Below are 13,080 nucleotides of genomic sequence, written 5' to 3'. Positions count from 1 at the left end.
GGTCACAGAGTTTTAACAATTGTTTCCAGTGATTGGAGAAGGTCTGTACATGTTTGTTGGCTTTAGTTTGTTGATTTTCTCTGTGATCTGACAATTAGTTAAAAGAATATCTTTAGGATATAGTTGTTTATTAAGGAAGAGTTGTCACTGGCTTGTTTATTTGTCTAGACTGGTACCCAAACTTTCTGCTTCTCCACCCAGATACCCATTGAATTTGAAACAAAGATTCTTTTCTTTTCTTTTTTTTTCCAGCCGCACTGTGCGGCTTGTGGGGGACTTAGTTCCTGACCAGGGATGGAACTCATGCCCCCTGCAGTGGAAGCACGGAGTCCTAACCACTGGACCACCAGGGAATTCCCCAAAGGTTCTTTTCTTTTGGGTAACCCACCTCATCTGCCCTGACAACTTTGTTCTTTTCCAGAACTTTCTTCTACTATTTTTTATTTGTTTTCCTAGTCATCAAAGGATACAGCTGATCTAGGGAACCGTTGTACATATTCAGAGTATTAATTAGGGAAGGAAGAAATAGTTGTATTCATTTAAAATATTAGGAATTTTACAGCTTGAATTGTGTTCCTATTGACTTATATTTTAGTAGGGCTTAATATTAATTTTTGATAACTTATTCTAGTGTGTAATACTTTGATTTCAAGTTTTTCTGTTACATTCCTTAGTGACTCCACCTTATCTTTCAAGGGATTTTATGTAAGCAAATATTTTAGAGCATGGTGGGCAGATTTTTTTCTGTAATGGGCCAGGTGGTAAATATTTTAGTCCTTTCCCTATCAGGACTACTCAACTCTGCCTTCCTAGCTCCAAAGCAGCCACAAACAATACTTTTTTTTTTAATTAAAAAAATTTTTTTTAAATTTATTTTTGGCTGCGTTGGGTCTTTGTTGCCACGCACAGGCTTTCTCTAGTTGTGGTGAGCGGGGGCTACTCTTCGTTGTGGTGCGCGGGCTTCTCATTGTGGTGGCTTCTCTGTTGCAGAGCACAGGCTCTAGGCACGCGGGCTTCAGTAGTTGGAGCACGCAGGCTCAGTAGTTGTGGCACGTGAGCCCTAGAGCGTGCCGACTTTAGTAGTTGCAGCATGTGGGCTCAGTAGTTGCGGCGCACGGGCTCTAGGGCACGTGGGGTCAGTACTTGTGGTGCACGGGCTTAGTTGCTCCGTGCCATGTGGGATCTTCCCAGACCAGGGATCGAACCTGTGTCCCCTGCCTTGGCAGGCGGGTTCTTAACCACTTCGCCACCAGGGAAGTCCCCACAGACAATATTTAAATGAGTGGTTGTGGCTGTGTTTGGATAAAACTTTATTTATAAAAACAGACAGCTGGCCCAGTGCCTGTAGTTTGTCAAACCTGCTTTTTAGAGGCAACTTGCTATTTGAAGAAACTCTTTTTAAGAAGTGAGTAATTCTTTTGAAAATGAGTATTTTTCTCTTTAGTTTTCAGTGGTTTACTTTTAGATTTTGTATATTGGATATTTTAAATTTTGAAATAATTTCAGACTTGCAGAAAAGTTGCAAAAATAGTGCAAAGAATTCCCATATACTCTTCACCCACATTCCGTAAATATTAACATTTTACCACATTTGCTGTATCATTTTCTCTCTTTTGCTTTACCTGTATGTGAATATAGTTATGCCTTTATTTATATATAGTTTTTGTATTTTATATATTTGTGATTATTATATTCTCTTAAATATTGAATTTTCTTAAAGTAGTGTGTAGTTTGATAGAACAGTGGCCTTTAGACTTAAAAAAAAAACCACCTCTGTTAGTAAAAGGCTTTTGAGCAACCTGTGCGTGCGTGCGTGTGTGTGTGTGTGTGTGACATTATGGTTATACATTTTAAATCAAAAGTTCTAATGTTTTCTTCCTGTTCTCCAGTGGATCAAAAGAGCAGAATCCCTGATGTACCTCACTTGAACACCACTGGTTTAGAGAATAAACCCAGCAAACTTGTAAAGAAAGGTTTTTTTTTCTCTGTCAGAGCTTCAATGACTCTTTAAAACATTTCTAAATAACAGGTCAGAATGAAATGGTAGCTTCAAGCTTGAACAAGCTTGTCTGAGCCCATCCTAAATCTTACCTGATTTCATATTACTCAACTACTTGATTGATCATTGTCAAGTGAAATTTGTGGTGGCCAGAGCAGAAAGCGCTCAGCTGCCATTCCATTCCTTTTTCTTGTGTCATTTCCCCATCTATGGCTCTTTGCAGGAAGCTAACTGTGAGAGAGAAAGATCTTTCTTTGAGTTTCCTAGGAGTGGTGGTGATATTTACTCGTTCTTTCTTTATTCAACACCAGTTGGAGAAGTGTTTTTTAATCCCTCAGATAGTGTTTGTGTTGTAACTGTAGAGAACTTAATGTTTCATCAGTGATACGTGTATGGGGGTGCTATTCACAGTAATTGGCTCTCCTGATTTTGTGTATTAGCAGTTAAGATGCCGTATGTGTATGACTTGCTAGTCCACTGTATTGCCTGGGGAGCAAATGGTGCCAACAGATTCTAGTAAGTAGGCACAGGGGATATATATATGTTCCAAAAGAACCTCATCAGGTACTCCCCAGAGACAAAACTTAACATTTTGGTATAACTCTGTTTTAAGACGCCTTCCTAATTAAGGTAAGGATTTAGGGTGGGAAGTAGAGTTTGCGGGATTATAAAATGGAATCATTAAAATTGAAATTGTCTAAACCAAGCTCTTCTGGTTCAAGAATCTCCTTCACAGCATCTCTAAAAAGTCATCTCATTTCTTTGAGTACCGTCACTGTCTTGGCAGAGTAGTGGGTAATATTGGCCTCCTAATTTGGCAGGGTCATTTTTCAGGCAGAAGTACTTAAGAAGGATATATGTTGGTCACTCTGGAGGATGCCTCTTGTCAAAGGGCCTCTGCTTATTAAGCAGCCATTTGGAGGGTAACACAACAGGGCTCAATGAAATTCAAGACTCGTTCCAGAACCCTTTGGGATAGAACAAGCTTCTGGGTGTTGCAGGGCAGTCAGCTGCTCCCAGATCTTGCTTCTGTTCTTCAGCTCCCGCCTAATTCCTATAGGACAAATTTATTAGTAGTGAATATATGATGGCCTAAATTGATACTCTTCTCAAAATTTCGCTTTTCTTCTTTCTCCAGTCTGTGTACCTCTCACTATCCCTTCCTCTCACAAATAGTCCGTATTTCAAGATTCAAAGACATGCCATTATTTTATGTGCTCCTATGAAAGAAAAAAATCCTGCCAATTAAACTGCGTCACGCAATTATAAAATGTATCCTAATTTCAGACGCATTAAAACATGGGGGGGAAAAGCGTGTCTTAGAATTGATGAAACACAGCATTTCTGCTGCTGTAAACAGTGGTATCATTGAGGATTCAGGTTTTCAACCAGAGAGAAGTGTTTTATTGCTTTCTTCTCTTCCTCATTGGTTTCACTGTATTCACTCCCTTCAGTGGTAGGACTATTTAACTTGTCCTAAGTGTGGGTATTATAAACTTTGTCTAGATCCAAAACATCATGTAACAGTTATTTTTCTGGGTGGGAAAGGTAGCAAGCCAGGTTGACAGGGCCTCTGCTGTATCTCTTTCCTAGGCTGTTACGGAAAATGCTTCGGTGAGCCAGTCGCTGGGATAAAGTGACTGCACATGACTATACCTAAAGCCAGCTGGTTTTAATAACAGTGAATTGAATTAACTCAATTGGAAAAGATTGGTAGCTGCTGTCCTTATCCTGCAGATCTGCTTTAAAGAAGAGTCCAGCAGGGAGCTGGAGACCTGCTCCTGGTAGAACCAGGCAAAATGCTGCTGGAGAGGAACAATATGCATTTCTTTCTGAGACCACTTCCTTTGAAATGTCTTCTATGGCAGGAGCTTGATTGGCTGCCAAGGCACATTTGAGTTGGGAAGCAGTGTGGCAGACATGGCAAACTGGGGGGCCCTGAGCCATGTTTGTCAGATGTGTTTTAACTGGCCCTTCCTGTACGAAAAGGAAAAAAATGTTTTAGCTAAAATGTAACAGGAGATTTCATGCAAAAGTCCAGATTTTTGGCTTCCCTTAAATAAATGGGAAGAGCCAGTGATACTGGACCTGCATTCTAGTTGGGACTCACAGTGGATACATGTACATAGTGGTTTGAAGCATTTTGGAGTTGACAGGCCTTCACTGGAGTCCTGGTGCTATCACTTGGTAGCTGTGTGCTGCAGTGCAATACACTTAACTTCTAGGCCCATTGATCTCATGTATGTATTGTAATGCTTACCTTTCCAGGCTGTGGTGAGGTTTAAAAAAAGAAGTACATGTGAAGTGCTTAGTATTTGCCTGGCACTAAAAAAGTGCTCAATAAAATATGTGTGTAACACATATGATCATTGAATTGACAGTTGGGCTAGATTATATAATTAGAGATTTTTATCAGTTGTTAAGAGAGCCGTAGGAGTACTCACAGAAAGGGTGTGGGCAGAGCAGAATGCGTAGAAGATAAGGGGCTGTGGATTAGGATGACATGCAGGAACTGAACACCAAGGTAAATGTTGGCACTACATGATAGTCTCTAGGTATGCCTCATTTTCCTGTCCCATGTTCATCCCAACCTCCTATTTGTCTATTGGAGGTACTGCAAATAGAAATAAGATCATGTCTCTAGAGCACTTGTTCATTTCTCACAGAAGAGCAGTATTCAACATGATACAGTGGCCATATCCAGTGTAGGAGCTCTGGAGCTCTTCATTTACTTATGCCTCTAAGTGCTTATAGGAAGGGTGTGATCCCAGATAAGAGGTGTTAGCTAGCTGCAAAGGGGGATGTTATTTATCTCTCGCCCCCATTTTTCCTTATGAATGACCTCTGAGTTGGTAATTGACAGGGATTATTGCCATTTTTTTAATCTCTGCTAGGAGGCTGCTGGAGTCTTCCCTCATTTCATTATCCCGTTATGATGGAGCAGGATCCAGAGAGCACCCAATTTACCCAGACCCAGCGAGGTAAGGCCAAAGTGAGAAATGGCACTAGGTGGGGGGAGGGACTGCCCTTGGGGTTGCCAAGCTGTTGGAAGCCCCATTCTGTGCCTCTCTGGTCCTGGTGCTCTTTTACTCTTCAGTTACAGTTTTGAGACAGGTGGTTCAGGTGATTGGGAAGTATTACAGGTAAGTGAACAGAATCTCTGGTGACAGGGGGTTGTGACTGAGCCCTTGTCCTTTGGGGCTCATTTTTGTAAGTGGGACACTAGAGGAGGGACCTGAGGAGGTCGTTGGCAGAGTCACAGGATATTTCTTTTCTGCTCATCACAGAGGCTATTGCCATTCAGATGGACAGCCAAAAGGGAAACAAAAGTTTTTATTAATAGGGAAATCACTTACAAATTAAAAACAAACAATTCTCTCTCATTTGAGAGAGTATTTAAAACATCAAAAGGCAGAAACCAAGTTCATTCAGATGTTGAAGTTTTGGAGACTATATGACGGAAGAGATGACTGACAAAAGGGTAACTGAATAAAACAAGTTGACATATTATTAAAGTGCTTGCCTTACCCCCATTAGAAGACATTTGAAAAGTTCTTGAAGAGATAAAAAGAAAAAAAGAATTCAGATGAGTTTAAGGCCTGCCTTTACCTTATACTGGTAACTCAGGACTGAGGATGGGGTGTTGAGTTGATATATAACATTTATTTATAGTGAGCAGCCCTTCGGGGTTGTCACAGCAGGACTTAATAATTCTGTTAATGACCCGAAAGGGGGATAACCTGCACATTCTTTAGCAATAGCAGACCGCACATTGTGAGGCTTTGCCAAAAGAAGAGGGAAATTTATAATGGTGGGGTTGAAGTTAAAAGAGTGTAGGTCAGAAAAGGCTAAATGAGCTTTTGCTGTAGATTAAGAATTTCAAGTCTGCAAAAACCTCTAGATCAAGTTGTTTCCAAGGTTATTGAGTGATTTTGTTTTTACTACAGTTATGTCATGATACCGAGCATTCTTTCTGAGATACTAGTGAAAAGATTCCCTGTTATCCTCTTACTTCCTTTTCCGTACCCCAGAAATGGCAGATCAGGGAACATGGGGATTGATGACTTTAAAACGGGTAGGCAACTTAGATGATGACTGAAACAAGGAAGTTTATGTTAGTCTGTAGTCATATTTGAAAGTAATAAGCCCTAAATAAGAGAAGGAAATATTTTGCATGAATCAAATTCTTTGAAACCCTGAGAGAACTTCTTGCTGTGAAACAGTTTCTTTTAGGACAGTAGTGGGAATCTCATCCCCAGAATTTTTAACCTGACAAAGTTTAATGGTGACTCTTAAAGACCATTCTTTGTCCTCCTTTCATGTAATAAATTTGTTATTTATTCCTACTCAGATCTCTTTTTCACAGAAAGGCCAGACTTTGTGGTGTTGTTATCTTTACATTTTCCCTTTAAACACAAAAAATGGTTTTTTGGAGGGGGAAGTATTCTTCCTTGAAGAAAACTTGAGGAGTTATTTAAAATATTCACTTGGAACACTTTTAGAGTTTGATAATTATCCACTCTTCAGTAGGAGGATGATTGTTACCTCATTACTGGTTGTTTAATTTCTTTTTCCTCTTAGATTTCACCCTGCCTAATATATACGGGTCAAAGCCTTTATGAGACGTGTCAGCATTCAGATCCTTAGCTTCCCTCTGGATACCTAAAAAGATGAAGCTATGATGTACTTGTACTTAATAATTGTGAATCCATTTTTCTTTACCATTGATGCACAGTTTTGTAGCTTAGGGAATTCCTGTCCAATGGTGAAATTAAACAATTGAGGTTACCTAGTGCTGAATTTTTACCCCTACATAAAAGGACAATCTTTATTTATTATTGTCAGCATCAACATTATTTCTACCTCTATCACCATAATATAATTTTTCCATTAGTTAAGGTAGGCTATCAACTCAGTAATGAGTGTATTTATGGTCACTTTTCAGAATCTTTTCTAAAAAAAGAATCTTCATTCTCCTCTTAAAACTTTTTTTTAACATTCTTTTCTACTCTGACTGACTTGAGAATTTAACCAACAACTATTGATTTCTACTGGAAGATTTCTGTATATTTGGTAGCTATAGGAACAACTCAAGAGTATTGGCTTCTGTCTGTTGAAAATTTAGGGTTCTTGATTCATCCTTGCCAAATGCATGGGAACAGGTGCCCAAAGAGACAGTGAAAGTTCCACAAGTTGAAACTTTAAATCTTATACTCTGATGATCTTGGCCAAGGCCTCTGTACGTCCCATGCCCACCTACTGTATAACGATAATTTGGATTCAGAGGTGCCAAATGCAGCATATTGTTCCATAACACAGACTTTTGAGTTCCAAAGATTGTCACCTGGCCTGCTTGGAAATTCTGTTTGATGGTTGGCCAGAAGGACACCACCTCTGATGACAGGCATTTCAGAGGCAGCCCTGTTTCGTGTAGCAGTTGACTGCAGGATCTCCTTTGGTCTGAGTGATTAGATTTACTGAGGATTTACCTAGAGGCTTACTTTGTTCAGGGGTAATGAAAGGTCAGGCAGCAAGACGTTTGTAAGTACTTTTCCTACCATTTGGATGTAAGTATTTCCATTTCCATTCTCAATCAGTTTTTCCAGATTTCCATTAAAAAAAAAAAAAAGTTACATGCTTTTTTTTCTTTCAGTATTCAAACATTATAGAAGTTAAGGTCCCTAGGAATCCTTATCAGGATTGCTGTGTTTCATTTTTTTGTTCTAATTACAGAAATAAATATTTTTATATACATATTAGTATATACATACCATTCTTTAATTTTTCCCCACTTAAAATTTTATTCTAGAGGGCTTTCATTGTGCATATGTAGGGATGTTCTTTTCAATTGTTATATAGTGTTTCTTTGTATAGATATAATTTATTTAATCTGTTGGTGGGCATTTGGGGTGTTTCCCAGTTTTTCACTAGTGCCAGCAATATATATATCTCTTCGTATCCTGGTGTGTTTCTGTAGGATAAAATTACTAGTGGAATTGTTGAATCAAAGTTGGCAGGTTTTAGGTCTTGGGCAGGTTTTAAGTCTTGAAATTTCTTAGTAATCCACTTAATATTATATATAAAACATTTTTCCGTTACTGTTCTTCTCAGTTCACAGCCTCAAATTATATGCGTTGTGAAAGATGGAGGAAAAACTTGAGAAAGAAGGGAATGTGCAAATTGTATAGGACACTAGATATTTTCATGGAGTATGAAGACAGTGAACCATAGCTGGAAGAATATAGACTTTTTACTAATTTAAAGTAAATTAAGTCTTTTAACACTAATTACTGAGAACAGCCATTGTAAGGGAGAAGAAGAAGAGTGACTGTTGTCTTCTGTGTTGCTCAGTGCCCACGTAGCCTCTGATGCTCTGTCGTAAGAAATAGAAAAAATCTGTTTTTTTCTTTTAGATTTTCTGTTCTCCTGAGTATATTTTACTCTCAGTCTCTATCCTGAATATTTTCTCTGTGTTAAAATATCTGGATAATCTGTAAAGGAGAGATAAGAGGTTCAAAGAGATACTCTTAAGGAGCTAGGACGAATCTGGAGTGACAAGTATTTGTTGGAGAAGAAAGGAGTCCTGGTGAAGGTGATGCCTGAAGATGCCTTCTTTAGTCATCTCGGGTTCACCATCTCTTGGCCTGTTTTCTCATCTGTAAAGTGAAAGAAGCTGTGGTCCCTTTCATTTCTTATATTTTGAATATGGATGATTAAGGAAAATCTGCGAATCTGTATAAAGGGCACCCTGAGAAGTTAAAAGAGGTCCCTTAAGAAACTAAAGGAAAGGTCCAGTGTTAAACTCTTGGAAGGGGCAGCTGTTGATCAGATGATGACTGATTAAACAGCCTGTTTGCCTTATCTCAGAACAGAAACACTGGTGGTAGTCTGATAAGCATATTGTGCAGTACAAACCTCCTGGTGAGTTAAATGCCGTTTATTTTTCATGTCTCCAGAGTTCGCCTCAGCAGGGAGATGTGATGGGAAAGCTGAATTTACTGTCTTTCACAGTATTCCCCACATTAGTGCTAGTTTGTGTTTGTTCATCTCTGTTTCTCTCAGATTATCTCCTGCTGCATACTATGCCCAGAGGATGATCCAGTATCTCTCACGGAGAGACAGTATCCGCCAGCGCTCTATGCGCTACCAACAGAACCGCCTCCGTTCTTCCACCTCCTCCTCTTCCTCAGACAACCAGGGTCCATCAGTAGAGGGAACCGACTTGGAATTTGAGGACTTTGAGTAAGTATATATTCAACTTGCTTTCTTCCCCCTCCTCCGAGCTGTGAGTGCTTCCAAGTTGGCCACTGTCTGAGCAATAGTGGTTTGACATTCTTGCTTCAAACCCCTAAGTTATTATTTATGAGAAGTAGGATGGGGTGAGGGACAGAGGGTTAAAATGCCCAGGGCACTCCCACCTCTGGTAGTTGCACTGCTGATTCCCTGAAGCCTCTGGGAAGAGACAGCCCATTGGGCCCCAGGCCAGGCTGGGAGAAGATGGTCGCTGCTCTTTAGGCAACTTTTTAATTTCCCGTTTGCGTGAACAGTGACTGTGGAAGTGCTTCATGTGGACTGTCTTCATAACATCAGGGAGGCAGGAGGGTTGGTGTTTTTTCTCTTAAGCAGAGTAGATACAGAGATTAACAACAAAGACAATACTCGGATTTCCCTAGGAGACAGATTCTCTCAGTACCCTTAATCACACTGCTTCTCTGAGGTCCTACTCCCTTGCCCCTAAACGTTCTCAGTCTCCCTCCACCCCCAGTAAGGATCCTTTGGAGGTTGCCTGTCAAATGAACGTGGGGGTTGAGAGGTGATTCCTTGCTCTTCTAGTCTCTTTGAGTGGTTGGCTGGGGTACAGGGGTGAGCTAAAGGAGCAGCGTCAGCCCCGGGCTCCAAGATCAAGCTCCCCAATCTTCCTGCTGGGTTTTACATTCTCTGACCTGCTGCTCCTGACCTTTCTAGCCATGCATTGTGTTTCTTTCCATCCTGAAACTGAGCTTTCCTGGCTTGTACCAAATTGGACATTTGGCTCTTGCTTTGATTCCTATATTTTGATATTCTCAAAACACGCAGAATAAGAGGGAAGGGTGGTTAAACATTTTTCTTTCCCCATCTTTTTTGCTGGCAGTACTGGAATAGGACAGCCTGTCAGTCATCTTCCTTTTTTTTCCCCTTCATCTTGACATAGCCTGGTCAGGTCTGGGATCTTAAGAGCTCCTGCCTCCCTTCCACCTTCCTCTTTCGTGAGCTGAATGAATAGTTCCCCAGGAGCCATCTTGCAGTGGAGCTTTATGAAGTGTTTGAGAAATATCTTTGCCAGAGAGGACCAAGAAGGTGGGAACACCCTTTGTACCAATTGGCCTTCCCGATACAATCCTTAAACACACTGGCCAATTGTGTAGTGGGAAGCAGAAGGAACACTCAGTGGGAGGCTCATTCGTCTGAGGAAGATGTAAATGTGAAAGAAATGCAGGGATGCCCTCAAACAGCTGTGCTGTGGCAAACGGAGCAGGGGTGGTGGGAGAAGGGCCCAGCTGCTCTGTGACTCTCAGATGTGTCCTTCTGCCTTAAGTCCCCGCTGGGGGAAGATGGACGTGGGCACAGCAGTGAAGGGAGAGTCTCCACTCCTTTAGCCAGGCAGACACCTGTAGGGAAATACGTTCCCCTGTAGAAATGATTATTTTTCCAGCACCGGGGTCTATTCAGGGAAGCAGTTTCAACGCACAGTGCCAAGGCTGCTGGGACTTAGTGCTGCTGAAAAGCCTCGGTAATCCCATGGAGCTCTGGGAGTCAGTGCAGATTGCATAGCCCTCTCTCCACGCATGTTTGGAAGGCTGTTATCTCTTCGCAGTGGTGAAACGTGGGGCTCATGCCTTTGAGCTGTATCTTGCCTCGTGACTTGTCCTTCACAGTGGAGTTCTGGGTTAGTTTAAAATGTTCTGTTCTCATCTTACCTTCTCTTTCTTCTGTTACCACCTCCTCCCTTTCCCCTTCCTTCCCCCTTGATTTTCCTGTGTCAGACTGCCTCCTCCCTGTGCTCCCCACAGCCCACCTGTGCTCTCGCCTCCCCCTGGCTTCAGCGCAGCCTGAATTTACATCACCCTCTTCACCTTTCATGCACTGACTTAGCATTGTATTGCTCCCTGGTTAGTAACAATGGGCTGGTTTCTCTAAAGCCCCTCCGAAAGTCCCTCCCCTTGGTGTTTGCCTTTCTTGTGGGGCTGAAGCAGACTATAATCTTGTTTTTAATAGCAGCTGTGGATTAGTCACCTCAATATTAGCAGTCCAGGTCTTCTAGTGAAGGATGTTGCTGGCTGGTTGATGCTGAGTTACCGTCTGTTCCTTCTTTCTCTTTTTCCCCGCCCTCCTCCCCCTACTGTAAACCGAGGGCTGCTTGTGGTTGTGCCTCTTCTCTTAATTTCTAAGTACTCTGAGGAGAGAGAAAGTGAGAAATTAGGGAATGTACCAGCCCATTTTAATTTCTCTGCCCCAATCCTTTTCCTCAGCTTTGATAACTAGAAAGAAAGTTACAGGCTTATACAGTCATAATTTATAGTTCTTTCAAGTACAGGGAAGCTGATTAAGTTAGATATGGCCTGGAATCCTAACACTTAGGGTACCATTAAGAGAGACTGTTCTACTGGGTTTCCTCACCTTCACAGCACAGCATGGTCTTGCCTTTGCCACCCCACTCCGACCTCTTCACTCTCCTTCAATTTGCTAAGTCATAGATCATTTTGCCATTCTCTAGCTTGTCCCATCCAGGTGTATAGGGGCCTCAGAAAACAAAAGGGAGGCATTACGCAGATCCCATCTTTTTTGGTTCTCTTTCATCATCCATTGAATGAAAGGTATCAGCTATCATATTTTTCATGTATACTAATTTATAACATATACAACATTTGTAGTATATATAAATATACTAATATACATATATCTTTTAAAATCTTGTTTACTCCTTGTAATAACCCAATGAGATAGTTGTTCATTTCATTGTGGTGTTTTTTAAAATAAGGATACAGAGGCTTGACCAAAGTCAGACATGTCTAAGTTTAGAGATCAGGAGCAAGCATGTTTAGTGTCTGACTTTAGTGTCCTGCAGATTTAAAAACCTTTAAAAATGATGTACAACCATATTTGAGCCCTTGCTCCATGAGCTTGCTGTGGAACAAGACTATCTAGATTTATCGCTAGGTAAGATAGGTTTGAAGGTTGGTCAACATCAGGTTAAACTTTCTATTCTTTTGTGGTCTGGATTAATGACCATCTTCCCAGGCAGGCATCTTCTCCTGTCATTTGTCTCTGTCTGCGGCAAGGATTGAGACTGCAGGGTCCCTGTGTTTATCAAAATGCACAAACAGGACATCCAGAAACCTGCTGTCAGGAGGTCTGTCCTGAAGCCCTCCGCATCTGTCTTTGCATAAAGATGTTCACAAGCAGGGTAAAGGTGTGGCTGCCCCTGACCCTGCTGTCTGCCTCCTTCTGAGCTCAGACCACCTGCTAGAATGTAGATGGCAAATAAGCATAAGGAAAACTCACATTTTTATTTTCACCATCCCTTTGGAAAGAGGGAGGGAGGCTTTTATGAAGCCCAGGTTGAGTGCTGTGTTCCCGTAGTTTCTAAGAGCTGCAAAAGAGGTGGTACCTGTGACTTTATGACGGTTGTTCAAGCTACCCTCACCCCCCCGCCTCATTTTATCTGTTATTCTAAATGTAATTATAATCCTGGAATCATCTCCAGTTCATCTTCTTGCCTCTTTTTTTACTTGCTTTGCCTTCCAAGGCAAGGATACCCTGAGCTAATGACAGTCAGAACTGGAGAAGCTTGAGATTAGATCAGTCACAAATATCTCCAACACTGCGTAATTATGTTCAACTTCTTTTTTTCTTTTAAATTATTTATTTGGCCGCATCAGGTCTTAGTTGCGGCACACGGGATCTTTCTTTGCAGTGCACAGGCTCTTTGTTGCAGCACGCAGGCTTTTCTCTAGTTGTGGTGCGTGGGCTCTTAGAGTGCGTGGGCTTAACAGTTGCAGCGTGCGGGCTCTCTCGTTGTGATGCGTGGGCTCCAGAGCGCG

The 13,080-nt window shown here is 41.4% G+C and overlaps 1 protein-coding gene across 14 annotated transcripts in view; it reads left to right on the top strand.

The window, feature by feature from the left end:
- The window catches only part of AMBRA1 (autophagy and beclin 1 regulator 1), a 178,689-nt gene that overhangs the window by 59,255 nt on the left and 106,354 nt on the right, over window positions 1-13,080 (top strand). For 12 of the 14 annotated variants that reach the window (XM_061201683.1, XM_061201676.1, XM_061201684.1 and 9 more), the window contains 2 exons: window positions 4,894-4,980; window positions 9,062-9,241. In XM_061201683.1, coding sequence (XP_061057666.1) covers window positions 4,894-4,980; window positions 9,062-9,241 — 267 coding nt within the window. The remainder of the gene's footprint in view (window positions 1-4,893; window positions 4,981-9,061; window positions 9,242-13,080) is intronic. The other 2 variants (XM_061201682.1, XM_061201679.1) reach the window with 1 other exon arrangement.

The sequence above is a fragment of the Eubalaena glacialis genome, chromosome 10 (genome assembly GCF_028564815.1).
Source record: "Eubalaena glacialis isolate mEubGla1 chromosome 10, mEubGla1.1.hap2.+ XY, whole genome shotgun sequence".
Taxonomy (NCBI): domain Eukaryota; kingdom Metazoa; phylum Chordata; class Mammalia; order Artiodactyla; family Balaenidae; genus Eubalaena; species Eubalaena glacialis.
Note: the sequence above shows the minus strand (reverse complement) of the source record. Positions and strands in the feature narration are given on the sequence as shown.